The sequence below is a fragment of the Hibiscus syriacus genome, unplaced genomic scaffold (assembly GCF_006381635.1).
Source record: "Hibiscus syriacus cultivar Baekdansim isolate YM2019G1 unplaced genomic scaffold, ASM638163v2 tig00116944_pilon, whole genome shotgun sequence".
NCBI lineage: Eukaryota > Viridiplantae > Streptophyta > Magnoliopsida > Malvales > Malvaceae > Hibiscus > Hibiscus syriacus.
In genome coordinates, this window is record NW_024063479.1 from 105,436 (window position 1) to 130,533 (window position 25,098).

Below are 25,098 nucleotides of genomic sequence, written 5' to 3' on the forward strand. Positions count from 1 at the left end.
CCTTCTGCGATAGAGTTGAGCAAAAGGTTGAATAAGTTCTTTAGATTATGAACTTATTCTTCCTCTTCATATGAGTTCTTCTTATTATGAACTCCTTCTGAAAATGTTGATGATGCTCTATCTCCTTCTGCGATAGAGTCAAGCAAAAGGTTGAATAAGTTCTTCAGATTATGAACTTCTTCTTCCTCTTCAGATGAGTTATTCTTATTATGAAATCCTTCTGGAAATGTTGATGCTGCTCTATCTCCTTCTACGATAGAGTTGAGCAAAAGGTTGAATAAGTTTTTCAGATTATGAACTTCTTCTTCCTCTTCAGATGAGTTCTTTTTATTACGAACTCCTTCTGGAAATTTTGATGCTGCTCTTTCTCATTCTACGATAGAGTCGAGCAAAAGGTTGAATAAGTTCTTCAGATTATGAACTTTTTCTTCCTCTTCAGATGAGTTCTTCTTATTATGAATTCCTTTTGGAAATGTTGATGCTGTTATATTTCATTCTGCGATAGAGTCGAGCAAAAGGTTGAATAAGTTCTTCAGATTATGAACTTAATCTTCCTCTTCATATGAGTTCTTCTTATTATTAACTCCTTCTAGAAATGTTGATCCTGCTCTATCTCCTTCTACGATAGAGTCGAGCAAAAGGTTAAATAAGTTCTTCAGATTATGAAATTCTTATTCCTCTTCAGATGAGTTCTTCTTATTACGAACTTCTTCTGGAAATGTCGATCCCTCGAGTGAGGTTTGAATTCCACCTTCTACTTGTAAGGTATTTTATCATCATGAATTTTCTTTTTTCATATGAAGATTTGTAAAAAACCCTCATGTTTGAATGTAATCAAATGTATCAATGTAATGCATTTTATATTATGCAAATGATGTTCTTATGAATGCATGAATGTTTATGCAATCTTCATTTGACTTCAAAGTGACTAACTCGATCTTCCTTCACTTAGTCAAAAAGTCATTTCAAGTTGGCATTCTCTTTTTTTGGAAAAGCAATCTTTGTGTCTTCTTTGCTTCATTTGCAATAAAGTCTCAGAAGAAAATGTTTCATTTATAGAACTTTTGCTACAGTCAGAATTATGACCTTGATGCCCCCATTTTGTCTTTGATAACACCGGCTTTCTTCGCCTGGACTTTTGTAGAAATCCAATAAAGCTTTCGCCTTTAAAAGAAGAATCTATCTTTGAATAATGTAGATGTAGATATGCCACAATCAGCATAAATTAATTAGGAGAGCATTGTCTATTCTAATTTAACTCTTGAAACACACCACAAGGAGGATTTATCCTAATTTCTTTCATGTCTTCACATCTAATAGTATCTTAAACAAATTCATTCAGACCATATCATGTCGAGATGTTTAACAACAACCTATCGTTCAACCTTAGTTAGCTCCATTAGTTTCTTGTTGTTAAAATTTTAGCTCCCTTTTTCATGGAAAGAAATCTTCACATTTCTTATTTTGAACCGTGGGATTGAAGAAGACCAACATCATCTTGAGTCAATAAATGGAAACACCATATGATCACAATATTGGTTCAACATCATAATAACTAGTTCGTAAAACATTTGACAACACATTCATCCTTTCCCGTGGTTTCTACCTAGATTTTTCAACAAGGAAACTCTTTGCATGATGTTTGGAGCTTTTGTATGACGTCACAAGTACACTTAAAAACAAAATTCAGTGAGAATACAAGTGGGATGCTTTGGTTTGCCATCATCGAATCACCAGAATAATGCAATTGTATGATGAACAAAGCAATTATGTATAATCAGCTCCATTGTCACTGTTTCACCATTTTCATTCTCCATATCTTTCTATCTTATTCAAAATATTTTCTTAATTCAATGATCTTTCCATAAGATGATATGAACTCCAAAGTGCCTAGACATTCTAAGTTGATATGAGTGTTCAAAATGCCTTAACATTTCATTTATGTCTGAAATGGGCCTTCAAAATGCCCCCCATTCTAAAAATGGGCCTTCAAAATGTCCCAACATTTTCATGATGATGTGAGTCTTCAAGATGTCCCAATATTCTAAGTTATAAGGTTTACTCTCAATGTCTGTTGGATTTGAATATCATGATACCCACGAGGTCCAATTTTAATAATGCCCCATTATGAGTACTCGTGGCTCTATTCGTGCTCAAATATCTTAATATTGCATTCTCTCATTCTAGTGTTACTAAACAGCAGTGTTGTCAATTAACTTGAGAGATTCTCTTCATGTTGTCACAAACTTAAGAAGTAATCAATCCTTCTGACGGATATGTCTGAGATATGTGCCTCTTCTAAATGAGGTGGTTATCTTCTGCTTGACTGGTTGCATTCTTGTCTTTTTTCTATGCACTGGGATATGTGCCCTTTTTTCGAATGAGACAATCATCCTCTTCTTAACAGGTTACTGATAATTTCACAAGAGAGTGTTACATGTTCTCTCCTCTAGCCCTTATGATCTTCCGGACCACTTGCTTTTAATAATGTGAAGTGCTTCATCATTTTGGCATTGCTCATTCTTTTTCTTTAATAGAGGCATAAAAGAATTCAACTTGCTTCAAGGACCTTCCTCATTTGAGACTTTCCTGTTTGAAAATATTTTTTTCTCATTTCTTTATCAAAAAATGAAAGAATTTTATAAAGTATTGCCCCTTACAGGTTCATAATTGAATCAAATCATAAAACATGAGATTAATGAATATCAAATAAATCAATTACTTTTTTAAATCATTCAAAAATCATAGTCTTATGGCAAGTGTCAAAATTATTGACTGATTTAAAATGTAGGTTGATTCTGGTAAAATAAGGTCTCCCAGGTTTGTCCAGCATATATGTCCTTTTGAGTATCCACTAACTTGAAGAAATGGTTATTATGCTCATCTCATAGAGATACTTCTTGATTCTAGAATCTCGGGAACGTCTTTGGGATGTATGGTGCTTCATCAAGAGCTTAAGATCGTCTCTTATGCCATTGTTGCATCATTTAATATTCGAGTTACCTTTTCAAGTTTTCAACTCGAATCCTCCTTTGGTTTAAAGACGTTATTTAAAACATTTACGTCTTAAACCCCCTTTTATCATTTTTCATATTTTGCATTAAAATTTTTAAAAACCAATTTTTACAAATAAAAATCAATTCTGAGAGGCAGAATGAAATATTAAGATATTCTCTTTTAATTAGAAATTCATGTATGATTAGAATGGACTTTTTAGGTACGTAACGTAGGCTAGGGCTCTTGTTATGAAAGAAAGGGATAAAAAGGCCCAAACAAGTGTTTAGGGTAATTGAACCAATGATCAATTCATTATGATGCCTTTAATCTTACCTTGATTGACTTGGATCTGCTTTGCTACTTGTATTTCATCATTTCTTTTTCTGGATCCATCTAAACTGCCAATTTTTTGGTTCATTTACATTTTCTTATATCTCCAGCATTTCTTGTGTTTCTTGTTGAATATGAATCTTTGAACTAATTGCACTTGATCAATCTTGTAACTTGAGGCTCAATGAGTCACTCATCTTGAAATACTTGATTCAATTTCTTTTCTTCTTCTTCTTCTTCTTCTTCTTCTTCTTTTTTCTTTTCTTTTTTTTCTTTTTTCTTTATTCTTTATTCTTTATTCTTTATTCTTTTCTTTTCTTTTTTTCTTTTTTTTTCTTTTTTTCTAATAGATGAGTATATGACTTCAATTGCTTTGAGCACCTCCTTTTTCTCTTGCATTTCAAAAATTCTTTCATTATTCTTGACTAGATTTGATCTTCAAGCACTTTGTATTTGACCTACCTTGTGGTTTAAAACTCTCTTTATTTCATGGAGATTTGCCTTCGTAATAAAATTGGATTGATAATTTTTATTCATGTGAGTAAATATCCTTCACCTTGCCCCCCAATGTGGAGGGTGATCCTTGGTTAGGGTTGAATTAGAAGAAAAATAATTCATGCTCAAATAGGGACAACAAATGATATATTTTTCTTTTGCGAAGGGATAAATGAAATAAGATCGTTCATCATTTCATACACAGAAGTCTTTATAAAAAGAGGTATCCCCAGGGGGATGAATATTCAGGATTAACTTTTATTTACATGAAAACAATGTAGTTAATGCATAATATAATTATTAAATCAATCCCTCTTTTTTCTTTTTTCTTTTTTCTATTTTTTTCTTCTTACTTCGAGCATGCCCCAATTACTCGAAATTCTCTTCGACAAGTTGGTCTATGATGCCTCATCTTGTATCTTCTTGCAGGATAATTAGTAGTTTGGTACTTTTGAGGTCTTTTGATTTCACTGGTACAAAAATGATGGTTTTGCATATAGAATGACAAAAGTGTGACTTTTGAAGTCATGTATATGGTGGAAGGTAGTGTTATAAACAAATCAACTCTACCCGAGAAGGTAAACATATGGATTTGGTGTCTCAAAAACAGGTAGAGGCATTATTTCAGAGTCTCAGATAAATGTAGTGTCAGGATTTGGTTTTGGTAAGGACCAAAAATAGATCATGTAATTGTATTTCTTGCCAAAAATCTACGATTCTTGAGAAAATAAAAGAATATTTAATTTACTTGATACTCAAAAACTTCAAGATTAAAATTTGTTTCCTTTCTCATAACCATAAAAGCAACACAAATTTATTTATCACAAAAAGGAGGAGAAAGGAACAAAAAAATATGTTCAAACAAGATGTTGAAAATGAAAGGTACTATAGTGGTAAATAACAACTTCCACTTGTTTATTTATAATGCTCCATTACTCCTAGAATGTTGGGTTTATAATTGGACCATAGTCTTTGTCCTCATTTGCCTCCATTTTTTGATCATTTATCTTATCCGAGCTCGTTTGGATGATTCCTCAGATGCGCCAATCTCTACTTATTTCTTAGCATCTTTTTGTTCAGATCTCATCTCCTCGTTTATCAGTTGGAAGTTGGGCTCAAAACAATTCTCATTGGTGATAATAGCTTTGTCCTGGTTCTGAACATATACTGCAGCTGTGATGAGCGTAGTATTCGTCAGGTTCTCTAAACTGTCCAAAGACCCACCTGTCCTCAAGAAGCCTGATATGGGTGTTTGAGATGTTTTCATGGTGGCATCTTCCCAGTTTATTTTTAAACCTATGGGCCAATCTTAGATTACATCTATGGGAGCATTTTTGCTTTGATTTCCTTTCCTATTTTCCTGCGCCTGATATTCTTCGCATGATTTGATCACATTAGTCTTTGTTGAGGCAACAATTTCTGAGCATTGAACCTTAACCCCTTTTTCTACCTTGCACTTTTGAATTGCTTGCTCTAAAGTATCTTGGAAATTTCCCTCATGGTTACTAGGAACCTTAGTTGAACAATCTGGAGTTCCAGTCTGGTTTATCCAAGGAACCTTCTTATAGGTCTACTTTTCATTTGTAGGCCATTGTGGTTGAACATATCGTGGAGTCGTTAATTCGGCTGAGAGCATTTTTGAATACAATTTTCACCTGAAAAGTAGAATGGAAGAAATTAAAAACCTTGAACATTTTTTTCTTCTAGATCAGCCTTCGACTCTTTTCTTTGCCCCTCTTCTTTGAGTAAGGCTTATTTCTTAAAAGGAAACTTTTTTCTGTCATTAATTATTCATTCACCATCAATTCAACAATGCCCCCTGAGACCACATCCAAATCTTGAAGCTGCCTTGAATTACCATGCTCCCTAATAGGTTCTTGATCATCAGACAATATCACTTCGACCTCATCATTATTATTCAGAATCTAATTCATAGCCTTTACAGCGGGATCCTCTAAAGGTTTCTCTCCATGGATCACAACATTCACCATGTCCATTAATTTGGTCATTTTTTTCTTTTGAATCATCCTGGAACTTTTTTGCTTGATCAATCATTTCTTGTTAATCCTGATAAGTTGCTCTTGGAGTTTCTCGATTCTACCAACCCTTGCTAAAATCTCATTCATGGCTCTTATCCTTCTCTAGGAAGACCAAGTGAGCTCCAATTTGATTTCGAAAATCCTGTCATGGAATTCTCCACAGATTATTCCCATATTTTCGTGATTTAATGCATGTAAAATAGTTTGAAACTAACAAAATACAAATGCATGATGTAAGATTGAAACTATAAATGCAACTATGCAAATGCAAATACAAAGATGCAAATATAAAATGAAAATGTAAATGCAACGAAGGTATTCATTCCAAATTAATTGTCGTAAAACAACTTCCAAAAAATACATAATGTCCCAATATACTGAGGAAAATGGAAACTATAAATCACGTCACACTGCTTGAATTATTCAATTTTGATCAAATATGTAAGGAAACAATCTTATTTTATCCTTGGCTTGATGGAAATTCCAACGCTTCGAATTCTTTCCTATAAATGCATTTGTTGAGCGACCATATGCGACTGACATCATCCATTGTCTCGTGTTGATTATCGTTTTTGCTTGATGGCCTCAAACATATTATTTCCTTTAAGCTAATTGTATCAACATTGTCGTAATATCATTTAAAACTCATTTTACTGCATCATTTGAGCATTATGTATTCCAGCTTGATGTACCTCTTCAGCTGCTTCTTGGAGCACCCTTCTGGACCAATGATGCATTTTTGTAGTTCTATTCTACCACTTCGAGTGACATTTGTCGTATTGAAACCCTTCCAATTTGACTATTAATTAGGGAATCAATACCTTCTATGACATGACATGTATGAAACATGTGTTAATTCCAAGGTAATTATCCTAGAACAACTTTCAAAGAACTCACAACGTCATAATGTGTCAAAGCGGATAAAAATATCTACCCCTTTGTGTGGAGTTGTCGTTTTAAAAGCTTTCTAAATTGGATAAATAACTCGAGTATTAACAACATGTTTATGCATAAAGTAAAACAACAAGACAAGGAAAATATGTTAGCAAAAATAATAATCAAAGAGAAGAAATGTGTGTTAGTGAAATATGAAAAGATTAAATTCAACTTGTAAATAAACCATAAAATATAGTTAATAAAACACACAGATGAAAATAAAACCCTAAACACATAATTTTTAGTTCTCTTAAGGTATCCACACGGCTCTAGAGAGGTAGGCTTGCTACATTCTCTATATGAGGTTTGGTTCCAGAAGTAAAGGTACTCAAATAGTCCTTGTCGGTGCCCCTTGGGCTGCCAGACCCTCAATCCTCACCCATTAAAGGCTTAAGCGGACCGAGTTCAATTCGAAAAGGCATATTTCCCTATGCCTGACATGGAGAATAAATTTTTACGAATACATAGGGCATATGAACCCCGAAAGCTACTTGTTAGGTCTGACACAGAGAATAAATTCTCACGAAGACGTCGCTTTCACTCCCACTTAAAGGGGAAAAAGCTCGAGTATAGAGCTTATGTTTATGCAATGCACGTGTTGTGTGTGAGGAGAAATTCTCAAACCTTTAACAAACAACCAATTTAAAAAACTAAATCCTAATATCTAAAAATCAATAAAATATAAACATTAGTATATAAGGATATAAAAAAATAATAAAGAATAAAGAAAATTGAAAGAAATCAAAAGAATCATAAATTAAATAAATCTGAATTCTCAATTTCTAACTATAAAGACAATATATAATTGATTTAGGGCTTGACCAGCTAAGATCCCCAGCGGAGTCGTCAAGCTTTCGTAACCGGTTTTCGCCCGGGCATGAATTTTCTTTGGCGGAAAAGCTAGTGAATAAATGGTTTTTAATGAAATGTTTTGGAGTCGCCATCGACCTTTTGGGTTAGGTAAGTCGAATACCTAAAAATTACCTTTTAAAAGAGTTTTTTAAGAAACCATCATTTAAAAGATAAACTGGTCTGCGTATAACCAGAAATTCATTCTTTTTAGTAATAAAAAAGGGATTTGTGGTCGGTTACTTTTGGGGAAGGATTAGCACCCCCACAATGCCCAAAATTGGTACCCATCGATTATAAATTGTCTCTAGTAGTGGAAATCTAAGAATTCAAATATAAATTTAAATTATGATCCTATTATTCCGAATTCAATCATAGAAAATTCTAAAAAAATAGAAAATATTCCAATATTTCCAATTGAGTAGAAAATAATTCCAAAAATACTTTAGGACAAATATTTATTTTTCCAACTGAAATAATAATAATAAGATAATTCTTCTCAAGAACTCAATATTAAAATAATCTGATATAACCAAAATGAATATAATTAAAGTTTGCATATTCTATTTTTTTAGGATTTTATAATTAAGGTATTTATTTATTTTAAATATTAGAATAGAACATCTAGTTACTTTAAGACAATCATTTCTTAATATTTAAAAATAAAAATATTATCCTTTAATCAAATTATGAAATCGATCAAGTTATACTTATTAATCTTTCATATATATATATATATATTCATATGAATAAAATGAAATGAATAAAAAAAATAAAAAGAAATAATTAAGGGACTATATTTAAAGTATTGAAAATGTAAAGCAAAAAAAAATTAAAGTAATGAAATTAAAGGACTGAAATTAAATAAATAAAATATAAATGACATAAATTAAAATATAAAGTAAATGATTAAAATAAAATATATCAGAATATAAGGCCCAAAATAAAATAGTAGACAATTAAAAGATAGAATTAAAATGACTAAAATATAATAAAGTAAAGATAAAGTGTAAAAATTAAAATAACTAGAATATTAATAAATGACCAGAATATAAAATAAGAAAATTGATATGCTCAAATTCGGAATAATAAAAAAACAGAAATCAGGTGACTAAAGTGTAAATATGAGCCTAAATTAGAGGGATTATTTCGTTATTTTCCCTATTTTAAGTGAATAAAGTAAGAACCTCTCAAAAAGCAGAACCTCGCGTGTTATTTACCCAAAAATTTTATAAGCTTAAAACTCATCTTCTTCCTCTTTCTTTCACACAGCAGACCACACAAAAACTTCCACCCAACTTATTCTTTCATGTTCAGCTGGTCATCTAAAAAAATCACCACCGGCCACCACCGTAAATCGGTGGCCATCTACTTCTCCGGTGAACTAGCCTCCGTCGAATAACCGTTGGCTTCGGTACAACCCACTCTTCTTTACTTTTTTATGCTTATTTAACTTACTGTTTTTTATTTAAAAATATAAAATACAAAGCTGAAAAAAATAAAACCAAATGTAAAAATAACCTTTGTAGTGCTTTTTATTTCTGACTTTCTCTGTGTATTTTTCTAGATCTCTCCTCTATAAAATTTTCATATTTTTCTTGGGTTTTTATAGCCCCAGTTTACATGTAAAATAAAATAAAATTTACACTATTTTTGTTTGTGATGATAAGTTGATTTGGGACGTGGACGGTACTCAGGAGGCCATGGGAGTGGCGGCAATGTGGAACATTTGAGTCCACAGGCGTGGCGGCTAAGTTAGAACGAGGAGGGGCAGCTGGCTCCTACTGGACTCTGCTGGAATACTGCTGTGGTGGAGGGACAGCTGGTGTTCCTCTGGAAGTTGCTGGAATTGTCGATTAGAAGTGAAACATGGACAGACTATTGTTGAGGTAAAAATGGTGATTACAACTAGACTCTAATTTACAGTTTTTGGTGATATTTTAATAGTTTGATTCCTTATTGTGGTTCGTTTGCTGATGCATTCAGGTCTATTCACATCTATATTTTGTTCGAGTTTTTAGATGAATTTTTGACCTTTTCATTGTATGGTGCTTATATGATCTTAGGTGGTTCGTTTATTGTATTAATGATTATAGGAAATGTCCTAATTATGTATTTAGTTTACGTTTATTGTAAATTGTGATTGTAATTTTAGATTTTATTTCCTTTTTTAATAAAATTAGTGGCTTCTATTTGCATCAAAAAATATCTATGTCTCTTTAAAATATTTTTTCTCATAATTCTAAAGGTTAAGGCTTATTTTATATTTATGCAATCTAAATACTTTGTTATCAAGAATCTTTTTTTAAAAAATTCTTACATAAAATAAGTATTTATTAAATTAACCTTAAATATCATGTAATCTTCAAGCACTAGAATTATATCAAAACGTAACTTGATTATCAATTATAATTTGAGTCAAAGCATTAGAGACCCTTTTGATAGGGATGTAAATGAATTGGATTTGTCATGTTCGTTTAATTTTATAATATCATGTTCGTTTTGTTTATTTTTAAGGTGTTCGTGTTCGATTCTTTTAATGTTCACGAACATATTCGTTTATATATGTTGTTGCACACTCTTTTTTTGCTTTTTTATTTGCAAGTCAAAGAAAAATGGTGAAATTATGCTACTAGTCCTTAAACTTCTTAGGCTTCACAATTTGAACTTCAAAGTTTACCGATGTTCAATTTAGTCTTTATCTTCACAAATATTTAAAATGTAAAAGAATAAAAAGAAAAAGAGAACTATACAAACAAACTTATAAATGAGTCGATAAAAGAATTTGTTTGTGAATATAAATAAACTGAATAAACCTCTGTTCATGTTCGTTCATTTATTAAATGAATATAATTCTTTTTTGAAATAAAAACAACTACTTTTATTAAGAAATAAAAAATATTCAAAATTACAATAAGAGTTTGCAACTAGATTCATAAACTAAACGCATAATTAGGACATTATTCTATCTGCTATTGCAAAAGAACCACAAGAGATTTAACTATTGAAATACCACCGATAAACGTAAATCATAGACAATTATTGTGAGAAAACTATCTACGAACGTATGTTGCGTATCCAAATTTAAATCAAGGTTCAAAACAGGAAATATTAACGGGATAACAAATGAGTGTTATTATTAGTCGCAACGACATCAAATCCAACCATGAGAAAAATAAAGGGCAGGAACGACCAAACGACCGAAGAAAACCTAAAATAATGTGCCAAAAGACATAAAAAATGTGTCATAAAAATTAAAAAAAAAAACCATGTCATAAAGACAAAGTTATTAGAAATAAAAAGATAAAAATGCGAGATAATAAATAGAGAAATACTGGCGGCGAAAATCAACACTTAGGTTAATATAACCGCGTACTAAGCAAAGATGAAAATGAAAGGAACAAACAATGTTTTACAGAAAAGAAAAAGAACGGCTAAGATTTAAGAATGATTCTCTAATTTCTCAAAATAAGCATTTTTTTTTAATTTGATAAGCTAGAAACAATAAATAAGATGATAATATAAAAATTTTATTCGTACTCATTTATTTAATTTAATAAATAATTTATAATTAGTTCATCGACAATCTATTCATTTAATAAAGAGAAAATAACTTCAGTGACCAAAAATGTCTTATAATATACGATTTTAACCAACTTTTTTTGGATTTGTCAAAATGACTAACTAAATCGCAATGCGATCGATAATTCGCAACGCGATCTCCGGTATCGCAAATCAGTTTCCAGATTCGCAACGCGAACTTCGACTATCACATTGCGATTTACATATTCGCATTGCGATAGTCCAAGTTCGCGTTGCGATTTTCCAAATTCGTTACGATAGTCGAAGTTCGCATTGCCATTTATTCCAAGTTCGTTGCGATAGTCCAAGTTCGCGTTGCGATTTATTCCAAGTTCGTTGCGATAGTCGAAGTTCGCGTTGCGATTTATTCCAAATTCGTTGCGATAGTCGAAGTTCGCGTTGCGATTTATTCCAAGTTCGTTGCGATAGTCGAAGTTCGCGTTGTGATTTATTCCAAATTCGTTGCGATAGTCCAAAATCGCAACGGCTGGTGGTATTGCATTTGTTTCCAATACTATGTGGGATTGAGCATTACCAACAGTTGTTCCCAATACTATGTGGGATTGAGCCTTAAATAGTGATATTATTTTTTATTGTTTTGCTTAAAATTGCAATAATCGCGATTGATTGTAGATTAACTTTTAATTATGAAATATTTAATCGTATAATACTAATGCAATTGGTTGCTGATTCAGTTGTTTTAAGGTGCATGATTGTTAATTGTTTCCTGAATAATCACATTGTATTGGAAACAAGTGTTGGTAATGCTCAATCCCACATAGTATTGGAAACACTATTGGGAATGATATTTAAGGCTTGGTTTTCCCACTTCCTTGTTGAGTGATAGAGAACAAGAGGACTCTCGCGCGCCGCCGCCGCCGTCTCGTCTCGTCTCGTCTCGGGTCGTGGTCGTCGTGGTCGTGGTCATACGTATCTTCGACACGTCCGCGCGAATACTATCTTTTTAGAGAAAATTCTTAAGAAACAAATGCAATACCACCAATCGTTGCGATTTTGGACTATCGCAACGAATTTGGAATAAATCGCAACGCGAACTTCGACTATTGCACCGAATTTGGAAAATAGCAACGCGAACTTCGACTATCGCAACGAATTTGGAAAATCGCAACGCGAACTTCGACTATCGCAATGCGAATATGTAAATCGCATTGCGATAGTCCAAGTTCGCGTTGCTATAGTCGAAGTTCGCGTTACGAGTCTGGAAATTGATTTGCGATACCGGAGATCGCGTTGCGAATTATCAATCGCATTGCGATTTAGTTGGTCATTTTGGCAAATCTAAAAAAAATGATTAAAATCGTATATTATAAGACATTTTTGGTCACTGAGGTTATTTTCTCTTTAATAAATGGGGGAAGACGAGTTTTTGGTAGTTCATCGACCAACGATTGCTGTTTTATACATAAACGTTTTATAATAATCGACGTCTCGTTATCAAACCTCGTCTCCGCCATGTAAATCCGCGCTGAAGTTGCAGACTCTCTTACCAATATTATTCAAAAGTGGTCTTTCTTACCGGCATAGACCTAATAACGTTGGTTTAATTATCAACCCAGACATCCGTTTATAAGTTAACGGCCGAGGAATTAAATCTTTTACAGATATAAAAGAATAAAACTATTTTTTATAAAATCAGTAATTTAAATCGAACGGATCAAAAATATAAGTTATCATTCGTATAGTTTATCTAATAATAAATTATTGGATTAACTTGTAAGATACATGAGTGAATCAAACTTAAATATTATATATTCTAAAGTTATAGACAAAATAAATTAGATTGAGTGAATCATTTTTATAATAAATCTTTATAACAATCAATTTACATCAATAGTCAATAAATCGATACGAAAGATTAATAAAAAAAATGTTAAATCTTTTAAACTGATCGATTAAGGGTCGAGATTTGTCGAACAAAGATTTGTACGCATTAACTTTGCATACATGACATTTAAAGCTCAACTGAGGTTAAAATTATTAATCAAATTTAAAAATAAACCATTTAGTTTTACCGATTATTTTTCTTAAATTAATAATTTAAAATAAAAGTAAATTACATCCAATGTGACTTAAAATAAGTATTTTCTCAATCGATCCGCCTCGACCATATAAAAGTATATTTTCCATCCAAAATTCGACTTGACTCGGATTTAAGGTCACTCTATCGACCCGAAACTCGAGTCATCTATTGAGATAAAATTCGCACCTGATTCGGAATAAATATATATATATTTATATATATATAATTTTATTTGATAATATAGGAATCTAATTCAAAATAATAAAAGAGTATTATTGCAATTATTCTTAAATATATAATGTATAATTACATTATTTTTCGATTCAGATAAAATTTTTCACCCTAAACTCAAATTCTATCTGATCCAAACTCATAATCTAAAAAATAAAACTGGACCCGAGTCGACCCAATCCCAATTTTTCACAATTCAATAAAGTTGAATCGGATTGAAACTCATCGGGTTCAGATCCATACCCATCACTAGTTTCATCTCATGTGCTCTGTGGAGACCGTAGACGATTCACAAAGTTATGAATGCCTCGGATGAAGGCTCTTACATAAACATGAGCGTTTGCGTATAGAGGGCTCGAACCTCCGACCTATCATATATGGATCACCACCTTGAACGTTGGGTACACCTCCATCCGATGCATTCTTGACAATGCACGAGAACAATACCAACGATTTCACGATGATGTCTCTCATGCTTCCTCGGTCGATCAACTTATCGATGCATTGCCGAACACAGAACTAAGTCGGCAATTCAAACGTCGTCGTCAACACCAATATGTACGGTGATCGATTCTCCAATCATAAATCCTAGCATGTAGTTTTATCTAAGCAAGGCTAGATGCAAATGCTGAGACTAGTAGCAATGTAGCATTATCACCCAAAGAATTACATCATAATAGTAGTTCAGAAATCCTCATAGAAGTATAAATTAGCAATCATAAACTGTAACAGATCAAACGCGAAAATGGTTTTAAGTTTAAGTCCAGGAGAAAACAATTGCCTAGTTAGGTAGCTAACTATCATCTGATTTCATACTCCTTCCACAGAAGAATCTCTTCAACCATGATAATCGAAAACGAGTTTTCTTGGGAACTTCATGGCTTAACTCAGCCTGCTGGCTTAAATTATCCTCTACCAGTTCCGAGACCTTGAACCTTAGTTCATTCCACAACTTATTCTCCATTAGTAGAGAATCATCACTTATATTGCGCTGGAACGCATTGCAGGTGGTAGCATTACTCATTTGCTCATCTGCTGGATTCACCTTTGAGCTCTTGGTAGACTCAGCTGCAGTGAACATGCCATATTCAGCTTTCCCATTTGAGGGATCTTTATCGAATTCGATCTCGTGATCATGGTCTCCAGCAGTGGATTTAGTATCGAAATTAGAATATCGAACTCTGTTACGATCCTCCTCACCATGAACATGATTTTGCATTCCTTGGGATCTCAACTGGTCATATTTCTCAGCTAACAAGCGGTACGATTTCTGCAACTCTTCAACCATTTCGATGAGTTCGGGTCTCTTCTTATAATACATCTCAGCCCTCTTGGCGAACGTATCTCCGTCGTCTTGCACGATAATGCTAAGTATCGCATTGTTCTTCGTATCCAAATCTGCATACAAACACACATAATTACTGGTACATTACAAGCCATGAATCGAAGTAATTCTACAGCAGTATAACTATTACCATTACAGGCAGTGACATTAGTGTGTTCCATTGAATCTATATCTATCACCAGTCTCCACTGAGAACTGAAACAATAGTAAATCTCTCTTATAGAAAACAACCCCACAGAGCTAAAGAAAATTTGGTTAGAGATGCTTGTGACTGAAGTAAAACTTTTATTTTCCTTCATGTGTGGGCGAAGGAAGGTGATGGGGCTTGTTTCTCATTGAAGCAAAAGCAAATGCAACAGCTATATTTGCTTGAAGGGACGGACCAGAACGCAGTACTTTATGTTAAGGGCGAAGTTATAAAATTTTATGAAGGAAGACGAATTATCAATAGAAAATATAAAGAAAATATCTTTACCGGAAAGAATAGTTTGAAGCCATTGAGATTGCTGACGGAGAACTTGGCTGTCAACCCGAGAAAGTAGAGCAGCATCTTCTTCCTCTTGCTCTTCTTTATCCATGTAAAGGTAGCAATTTCTTCAGCCTGGCAAGCCTTGTAAAATTTTCAAGGACAACCCTATTAGGGAGTAAAATTTAACTTATTCGATTTTTTTCTAGAAATTATTTGTTTTTATAAAAATTGATTTGATTTAACTGAAATTTGATTATTATTTTTTTAAGATTTGTATATGGGGCTCAACTATCTATTTTTAGGAAATAACTCTAATTATGCCCAATTTAAGGAAATGTCTCTAATTATCTATTTAAGCGGTTTTTACGCTTTAATTTTGAATTTGAAATTTGAATATCATTAGAATCTTAGACTATAGTTTTATAGGAGATAAATATATTTTTCTAAATAATATCTACACGAAGGAGGGAAGGAGAATTTTGTTCCTAATATTTGAGGACAATGTTTGGTCTAAATATAAGAGAGTGAAAATCGTTTAATTGGGCATTTAAAAAGTTTAATGCACATTATCAATAATTTATAAAGCATGTGGTTAAAAGTTCTTAGTTGACACCTCCTCCAGTTGTGAGATTAGTATCTTTTAGGAGTGAAAATTCTCTTATCTCTCTTTGGAAGGAATTGTTAAAAAAAATTAGTTTGCATTTTTATTTCATATGTTCTATTGAATGTTTTCTTTGTTGGTGTGCATTTTTCTTTCAAATCCATGTTGTCTAATTTGCTTTGATTGACCTTAAGTTTGTTGTTTTGATTCTTATATTACATCCTTTAAATCAGGCAACATTATAAGTCAAAATGATCATTCTTTTTGGGCTTAATATAAAAATATTTCTCATTTAGGTGTTTAAACTTTTTTTTTATCAATTTAGGTATTAACATTTCCAATGTTATCATTTAGGTGTATGCATCATAATGGCCGTTAAAAGAAATCTGTTAACAATAAATCAATCAAATCAATCAATATTTGACATGTAACTTTATTTTTTTTAATTTTCTTTAATTTAAAAAATAAAATTCATAAATTAAAAAAAAACATAATTTTTCCTATTTTTCATAAAATACCTTAAGACCTTCAATTCTAGCCGACCACCACCATCGTCGGTGACCACCCACTCACACGTCGGCCATCAGCCTGCCGACTACTCACCCACCGATTGGGGTAGATGGGTGTTGGGATTTAGGGATTTGGGTTTAGGTATTTTGAGATTTAGGGATTTGGGTTTAGGTATTTTGAGGCTTTGAAGCTAGGATTGGCGTCCGAAAATGGGTGGGTAGGTGGTGGTCGGTGGGGGCGAAAGCAACGGAGGTCGACTGGCAGGTGGGTTGGATGCTTTGAGATTAAGGATTTTGAGATTTTAGAAATATTTTGAGGATTTTTTTAAAATAATAAAAATAATTTTAAGTTTTTTTAAATAATTTTTTTAAAATTTATAAATGCACCACGTGTCGTATTCTGAGTGGTTGACGGAATATTTTTAACATTTGCCACGGTTTAGGCACCTAAATGATAACATTAAAAATGTTAGACACCTAAATCAACTATAAAAAATTATGTACCTGAAAAGAGGTATAGTTTAGACATTTTTTATATTAGACCTTATTTTTGTTGATCTCTTATGTTTGCATCATGATCAAAGGGTTTACATTGATCCAAATTACAATGAACTCAAGCTACGTCATCAAAAAAGAAGAAGAAGAAATTACAAAATAAAAATAAAAGAAGAGAAAAAAAATAGTAAACAGTATAAATATATCGATATCCTTCCCTACTTTCTTATTTGAAAAAAAATGAAAAATAAATAAAATAAATATGTTGATCAATAAGTCTAAAAAGCATCTTCTGATCATACCTTGACTCGAGCATTGCTACAATGTAAATAAAGATCCTTGATTTTTATATCTGATTGGAGATGTGATATATTTTCAAGTCTATGAACTATGACTTGAGAGTTTATGTTACCTTAACAACTTTGATGGAGAAATCCATTATCGAGTCTTATTTCGTGTTGATTTCATGGAATTAATAAAATAATTAATCATTTTTGTTGGGTTGTGAAGACATCTACTTTGTATAAGTTATTTATTGCTGTATTTTTTTACTTGACTGATAAGATTTGAAAAATCGAACCACATCACATTGAAATATATGTATTAGTCGCTCTTTAATTTATCAAGTCTTTATACAGTTACACAATATAATACCTCGAAAATCGATTTAATATTTTTTCTGACGATTCAAAAATATTATTCAGTTGTTAATTTTAAATTATATTCGAGATTAAATTTGAATAATTTGTAATAGAAAGAAATCAAGATTAATTGTGACTAAAGGACTAAATTGAATATTATAAGGAAATGTGAGTAAGGATTGGACTGTAAAGAGATTAATGGAATTGTTTTGCATGGCAATCAATTTTGTAACAGAAATAATGTAAATAATTAAATATAAAGCCAAAGAGCTTGCAAATTCAATTTTAGTTACGTTATTTGCCCACAAAAATAAAAAAAAATAATTACAGGCTCGGGATAATAAATTTAGGGACGGGCATAACTTACATTACAAATATGAGAATTAAATTATGACCGATTAAATTAAAAAAATAAAAATAAGGGTAAAGCACACAAGTGGTCTCATGACTATAGGGTGATACTTTGTTGAGTACTCTGATTATTAAAAGTTATAAGATGATCTCTTAATTATAGGGCGTTATTTTGTTGAGTCGTCTAATTATTAAAAGTTACAAAATGGTCACCCGACTATTCATATATTCCAAATTTGTTCTTTTCTATTAAAAAATCGATGGCTGATTGAGCTGATCGATAACATGTCGATTGAGATGTGATAAAATAATATTTTCATGATGTCTAATGGCACTGCCATTGCTTTCAAGGCACTGACTCGACAGTATAATATTTCAAGCACTAACTCGAATGACATGGTGTAACGAAGAGTTGATCCATAAATTATAACTCAAATGGTTCTATGATCATATTTTATCATAGATCCCAATTAATAGGTTAACGTCAAGTCCAGACGCTCATCAATTTTTTAACATAAAATGATGAGTTTGAAACATATGAATAGTCGGATGACCATTTTGTAACTTTTAACAGTCAGAAGACTCAACAAATCAACGATCTATAGTTGGGGATCATTTGTAACTTTTAATAGTCAAGGAACTCAACAAAACAATGTCATATAATCGAGAGACTATTTGTGTACTTTACCCTAAAAATAAATGTGTTTGAATTCAAGTTTCAAGCCTTCCTACCATAGTGCAGAAGCATGAGATTGGGGTGATGAGGTGGAGTTGAGGTATGTGGAAGCAAAGCGACGCCGTCTCTTGAAGTATTACTCCATATTTCATCTCTCACATGCTGCAACGTTAAGGATGGTTGAAGCTCTTCCTCTCTGCACCTTATCTCCACCTGCTTTTTCACCAATCCAAATTCCACATTATATGCCCATCCTAAACTTGTTTCCATGCTAGAATTTGAAGCTATGTATTATATATATAATAATAAAAGCAACGAAGAATTTAGAAATATTTTTAAGATGGACACATGTATATTAATAATATAAATTTTTCGTATGGAATTAACACAAATAAAATTTGAGGATGGACAACATTAAAAAATGAATTAACATAAAAAAACTAAAATTTCAAGATAGACACGTACCCATCGTGGACAATACTTGCATCTACCACTCTATACAAATATATACTTCCACTCTTATAGGGTAATTGAACTGCTCCTATAATTTAAATTTTAGATTAGTCTTTGAACATCCAAGGCTTATAATTCATTCATCAAAGAATCAATATAATATTAATCTAGGTTTTTCGTTAGTTTAACTATTCATTTAAACATTAAATGACAAATCAAATATGAATACATCATATAGAAACACATGAATCATTTTATAAATATGTGCATAGTTACTGCAGTGAGAGCTTAAGTAAAAAATAAATAATTTCTTAAATTTTATTGATATAATATATTTTTTTACCTATCAAGTTTGAATTGTATGCAATAGGAATACATATGATTTATAATTGGATCCACATGGTTTAAATATGTTTCAGATCCAAGAATGATAAAAAAAAAATATCGTATCTAACTGGTTTCGATCTAATCTGATAAAGTCAATTTTTTATATAAATTTCGTGTTTTGAATCGGTTGGATTCATGTTTAGAAAGAATTTGATGTGTCCAAAATAACAATAAAATAATTTTTAACAAATCCTAAATCTAATCATAATTCTAATATTACGTAGAGAAGAGGGGAATGAAAGACTCTAGAGAAGGAAGAAGAGTCCTCGTAATAGGTCTAGAACTCATAACCTAAGTGAATATAGAAGAACAAAGATGAACAATTTGAACAACCGATCAAATATGATTACTCATAACAACAAAATATTCTTTTATGTATTTATATATAATCAGTAAATTTTTTATAAAAATATATGTAAGTATTTATGAAGTTATGCATGATGAGTAGGTGACGTCTTGTGTATGCCCCCATATCTCCCAAACTTGTCCTTTACACTTAAAATTAAAATTTATATGTTTAGCTTTCCATTGTCCTCAAAACAAAACAAAAACTGCCATTTAATTCCACGATCCCAAAAAGGAATCATTACGTGACCCACCAAGACTTTTCTCGTAAGCCAAAATCATGAATCCATAGAATTTTATGTTAATTAGTGGGGTTAAATACATTAAATAATTACCTTTTATAATAATTCAAATTCCGTAGGAATAAAAAATAAATAAAATATTTGTAATGGATCCTGAAAGCCCGGCGAAGAACAGGCAAGATTTTTTTTTATATTATACAATATATTCATTCCAACAAAACCTAACTTCAATTCTCTAACACCTGTCACATACAATACAACAACAATGGCATCTCATGCACCTCTTCTTCACGTCGCTTTCTATAATTTCCACGTTTCAAAATTCAAACTAAACCCTAATCTTTGAAGTTATTAAAAGGTCAAATTATGCTTCCAAATTGTTTTATTTTTATTTTATTTCCTTTAATTAGTAGTAACTGTTTTTTTAAACATTAAATGCATAATATAAAACTACTTGTTTAAATGGACGGGTTATGGACAGACACAAAATTTTATGTTAAAGGATAAATTTTTAAAATTTTAAAAATGATAAACTTATAAAATAAAGGGGGCAAAACAGATATTCAATAGAAAATATATAGAAAAAAATCTAAAATATATAATAATTTTAAATTTTCACAATGGATGACTACACCCACCTGCCCCTTTGATCCATTCCTGGATGATGATGATCAGTGGTGTTCAAACGGGTAATTCGGTTAACCAACCAAATTCCATTAATCGAATTTTTTTCCATTAACCGTTAATCGAACTATTTTTTTCTTAAAAAATTTAACCAAACCGAACTAAACTCGGTTAATTGATCGGTTAACCGAATTAACTAAAATTTATAAATAATATATTATATATTAAATATTTATATTTTTTGTTTATTCGGTTAATTCGGTAAAAATAGAGTTCAAACACCCCTAAAGCTAAATAATATATATATATATATATATATTATTAAATATTTAATAATTTCGGTTAATTCGGTTAATTAACCAACTTCAAACTGAATTAACCTAAACCAAAATTTGAAAAAAAACCATTAAATGTTAACCGACCGAACTTAAAATTAACCGATCGAAATTTCGGTTCGGTCGGTTAATTCGATTTTAACCGAACAGTAAACACTCCTAGTGTTGATGAAATATGAAAGACTTGTTCATAAATATTTAAATGATGCATGCATTTTAGTTTCTTTAAACTTTTAAATGTTCTAATTATATATCATGTTAATAAAATCGTTAAAAGATTATTACATGCCACGTAAATACTTATGTGTGTTATATAACAATATAATGCGACATAAATACTAATTAATGTTGTATCATGTCCTCTGGAATCATTATTTAAACTGAAATTGAAAGATTTTTTATTTTTACTTTTTTCTCTTAATTTATTGATAATTTGTTTTACGTTTTAAGATCAAATCATTACTTTATTTAAATTCAACTTAATTATCGTGTATGTCAGATGATATTATTATATAATACACATAAATATTTATATGGAAGTCGATAATTTATAACAATTTATTAGCAAAAATCGTGATTTAGTATATAGTAATAATATAAAATGAGAGTTGACCTCAATCTAAATACTCGATACTAACAACACATGATTGATGATATTACGACAAAAAATAAACAAAAACAGAATGTCGAGGATGCCATATATTCATATGAGGATAATATTCTAGTCTTTAAAATGGGGAGGGGGGGGGGAAGAGTATGTATAGTATGACTGACTAAATCAATATGCTTTAAAAAAATAACAAATAGTTAAATGACTAACCATGTAATATGTTATCTATGCAACTTAACATATTTTTTAATATAAGAATATATTGTGTGATTTCAGTGGTAAAATGAATTATTGTTCTTTCTAGAAGTTCTAAATACGAACATCCGTATATGTAAGATATATGTGTGTTGTGAATAAGTAAGAAAGATTAATAATTTTAAATATGCACTCCTTCCACGTAAATTTAGCAGAAGAGCAGCTTATGTCAAACTAAGCTAACAGCTGGGGAAAGCTTAATTCATGTTTCTGCCTTAGCTGTGAAACGCGTTGAGATTTTCTTAAGAAAACACATAAAATAAATTATCAAATAATTCTTCATTTGGACCGACATTTTATCATATTATTCCAGAAATTGCATAGAAGAAGTTGCAATATTCTTCCCTATGACTTGTGCATGTATATATTTTTTAAAGTAGCTATATTGTCCATATTACATAGCATGCGTGACATGAAATGCTATTGTCTTGTATTATGCATATAAATCCTTAGGTTATGTATTATGATGCTTAATTAGTATGAAAGAAAGCTTTAACATTATCATCATTATTGCTTGAGATGAAATAATTGTATTTGATTATGAAGTGTGCATGAGAAGCATGTACCTCGTGCACAAATTATTATGATAATGACTGTTTACGTACATATTTTCTTCGCCACTGAGTACATACATAGACGTGCGTCCAAACCCTAAAAGAATTACAATGTAAATGATTATACACTTTTTTGAAGTGTATATACTAAGAATTTATGTATCTTCCTTTCTGAATTTAGGTCATTTGTATCAGTTTCCATGAATTCTGCTTCAAGTAAGGGTTATATTTGATGTAAAATACATGTCATTCAGGTCAAGATGTGAATTTTAAGGCACATGTTATGTATTGACTCAATTTCTAGTTAATATTTAAGTTGAATTTTGATGTAATTTTAATGGTTGAAGATTAATTAATAATTAAGTTTATTTGGGTAAAAACTCCTATGAAATAACATTTATTAATGATTAAATATTTGATTCTATAAATATAGAGTATGAGGATGACGCGAGAGAGAATCATCATAGTGATATAATGCTTCTGGGATATATGTTTGAGAGATGGGATATATGTTTGAGAGAGAGATCTTGTAAGAATGTTGAAATATATTGTGGTCATTGTGATACATGAAATTTCATATATTTAAACTCTTTCTTATCTATGTGTTTATAGTAAATTTTTTCTTCTTTCGTTCGTTCCTAGAGGTAGACAAGACAAAATTACATCAAGTTCTATTTGTTTGTACGATTTATTTATGTTAATCTCAATTTAATTATTTTTTGCTTACAAATTACTTACAACACCCTCACTCATTTCTTGCACTTGATTATTTTATATGTTCTCCCTTTCCTTCCGCACAATACATTGCTTATGTTGATTATTGATACGTTACTTTCACATAAGTTTCTGGTGAGGAACAGTAAACCACATTTACAGAAAAAGGAAACCCAGTGATTCTCTATTTGGAGTTGAGAAAAAGCAGGTGGTTGGTAAGTTTCTATATCATCTCTAATCTTCTACAGTTGAGCCCTAATCCTTTCACTAAGAGCAGTCATGGCTAACTAAAACAAGTTTATAACCATTTTAAAACAAAAAAGATTTGGACAATCTTAAGGACAATAGGTTATGGCTTAAAAGACTAACAATGAGATGTACTTCCCACCTAACAAGAACAGTTTGACAGATGCGTTTAGTTCTGAGGTTCCTGTCATGTCTCTATAACACCAACCAAGTCATATAATCGTGATTATTCACGAGAATATTAATTCACTGCATTTAGTTTTGTTAATGAGACGTGCAAGATTTTCAACATGAAATGTAGCATTTTAAAGACAATCAGAGGAGTTGCATGTAATACCTCGGATTCGCTGTCTAGATTCAGCTTGTTAACCAGATACTTCATTACCGACCGTACTGTCATCTTCCCGTCCCTGATTTTTTGAATCAGATGAAGCCAAGAACATGAAATAATTGTTAAGAAAACAAGAAAAGGAAGTGGTAGGGATGAAATATTATTACTTGATTCTCAGGTAGCACTTTGGTATTTGAGGCAAGAACGGTTCTTTTGCTCTGAAATGTTCAAAGAAAAGAAGTTAATTTTGTCAGAAAGTAAACTCTAATTTATTTAAAAGAAAGTCCATTTCTTTTCTTACTGATTTTCTGATGCTTGTAACATAAACCAAATGCCAGAATGGGGTCTTCTGGGTGGATCAATGATTCTAACATCCGAGTTAGGTCCTGCGACATCGATGCCGGGTTGCAATCGGAACGGTCCGGTAAAATAGGAGCCCGACGGCACCAACGACGAAGAGGAAGCGGCTGCTGCTATAGGCTTAAATGTATTGGAGCTGCTTCCTTCTTCTTGTTGTTGTAGGAATAAAGATGTGGCAAAACCTTGCATGACCAGTGGATGTATCGGAGCTCGAAACTCCGGCATATGCGGACTTTCTCGATGCGAGCCACCGCGGGGTAATAGATTGAATCCGGTCAACCCTCGGCCATGATCGCCGTGGTCAAGCTTGGCATGATGATTTCTTGTGGCGTGATAACCTCCTATACTTAATTGAAGCCAACCTTTATCTCCCTCTTCTTCTTCCTGATGATTGTAATCCTTGGAGCTGGAGCCTACCTCATTAAGACTATTAGTTCTCGATGCATCGTCGGCCATGTGGTTAGCTCCTACAGATCCTAAGCAAGCTTCACTCTGATATCCATACCTCCTAAGGCTCAAATTCTCTGCACAACTGCCACCGCTACAACCGTAAATATCGAGGCCGTCGCCACCGTGGCGAGGAAGATGATTTCGTTTGGACAGGTTCTCGGCAGGAACCATGATCATATCCGCAAGTTTTGAATATAACAAGAGGAATTTGTGGTGATTGCCATATATCAGATTAAAATTCTCCTGGTTTGGAAGCTTGTGGGGGAGATGAAATAGTTGCAGGGAAGATGGAGGGAGAGGAATATTGATTAAATAATGATAGTATCTGTATATATTCTCTTAGGGTGGTCGAACCATCATAGTTTTTTGACTTTATTAAGACGAAATATATGTTCCACCTGCTTTCTAATGGGGGAAAAAATATATGTACCCACAGGGTCCCCTAGGAAAACACCTTTAATTTAGGGCATCTTCCAAGGAAGAAAATGACACTAAAGGCGCCTTCTTTTTAAAATATCACAAAAAGGTCCTTTTTAAGTCCTAATGGGAGGCTATGGGGAATGTCTATCTTTTTCTACAAAAATAAAATTAAACTACAATTAGAA

The 25,098-nt window shown here is 31.9% G+C and overlaps 2 protein-coding genes across 4 annotated transcripts; both read right to left on the reverse strand.

The window, feature by feature from the left end:
* Positions 1–14,194: 14,194 nt before the first annotated feature.
* On the reverse strand, positions 14,195–15,464 carry LOC120188370 (protein NETWORKED 3A-like). 2 transcript variants are annotated; one of them, XM_039191819.1, is made up of 2 exons: positions 15,321–15,464; positions 14,195–14,898 (listed from the first exon to the last, which is right to left on the reverse strand). In XM_039191819.1, the coding sequence occupies exons 1-2, from the start codon at positions 15,421–15,423 to the stop codon at positions 14,294–14,296; spliced, it is 708 nt and encodes a 235-aa protein (XP_039047750.1). In that variant the 5' UTR covers positions 15,424–15,464; the 3' UTR covers positions 14,195–14,293. The 2 variants fall into 2 exon arrangements, with proteins under 2 accessions (XP_039047750.1, XP_039047751.1); XM_039191820.1 differs by lacking the exon at positions 15,321–15,464 and adding an exon at positions 14,976–15,085.
* Positions 15,465–18,606: 3,142 nt separating this feature from the next.
* Positions 18,607–24,847, reverse strand: LOC120188362. 2 transcript variants are annotated; one of them, XM_039191814.1, is made up of 4 exons: positions 23,985–24,847; positions 23,851–23,901; positions 23,690–23,762; positions 18,607–18,800 (listed from the first exon to the last, which is right to left on the reverse strand). In XM_039191814.1, exons 1-4 carry the CDS (start codon positions 24,668–24,670, stop codon positions 18,630–18,632), a joined length of 981 nt encoding a protein of 326 aa, XP_039047745.1. In that variant the 5' UTR covers positions 24,671–24,847; the 3' UTR covers positions 18,607–18,629. The 2 variants fall into 2 exon arrangements, with proteins under 2 accessions (XP_039047745.1, XP_039047744.1); XM_039191813.1 differs by having other exon boundaries at positions 18,607–18,803.
* Positions 24,848–25,098: the final 251 nt, after the last annotated feature.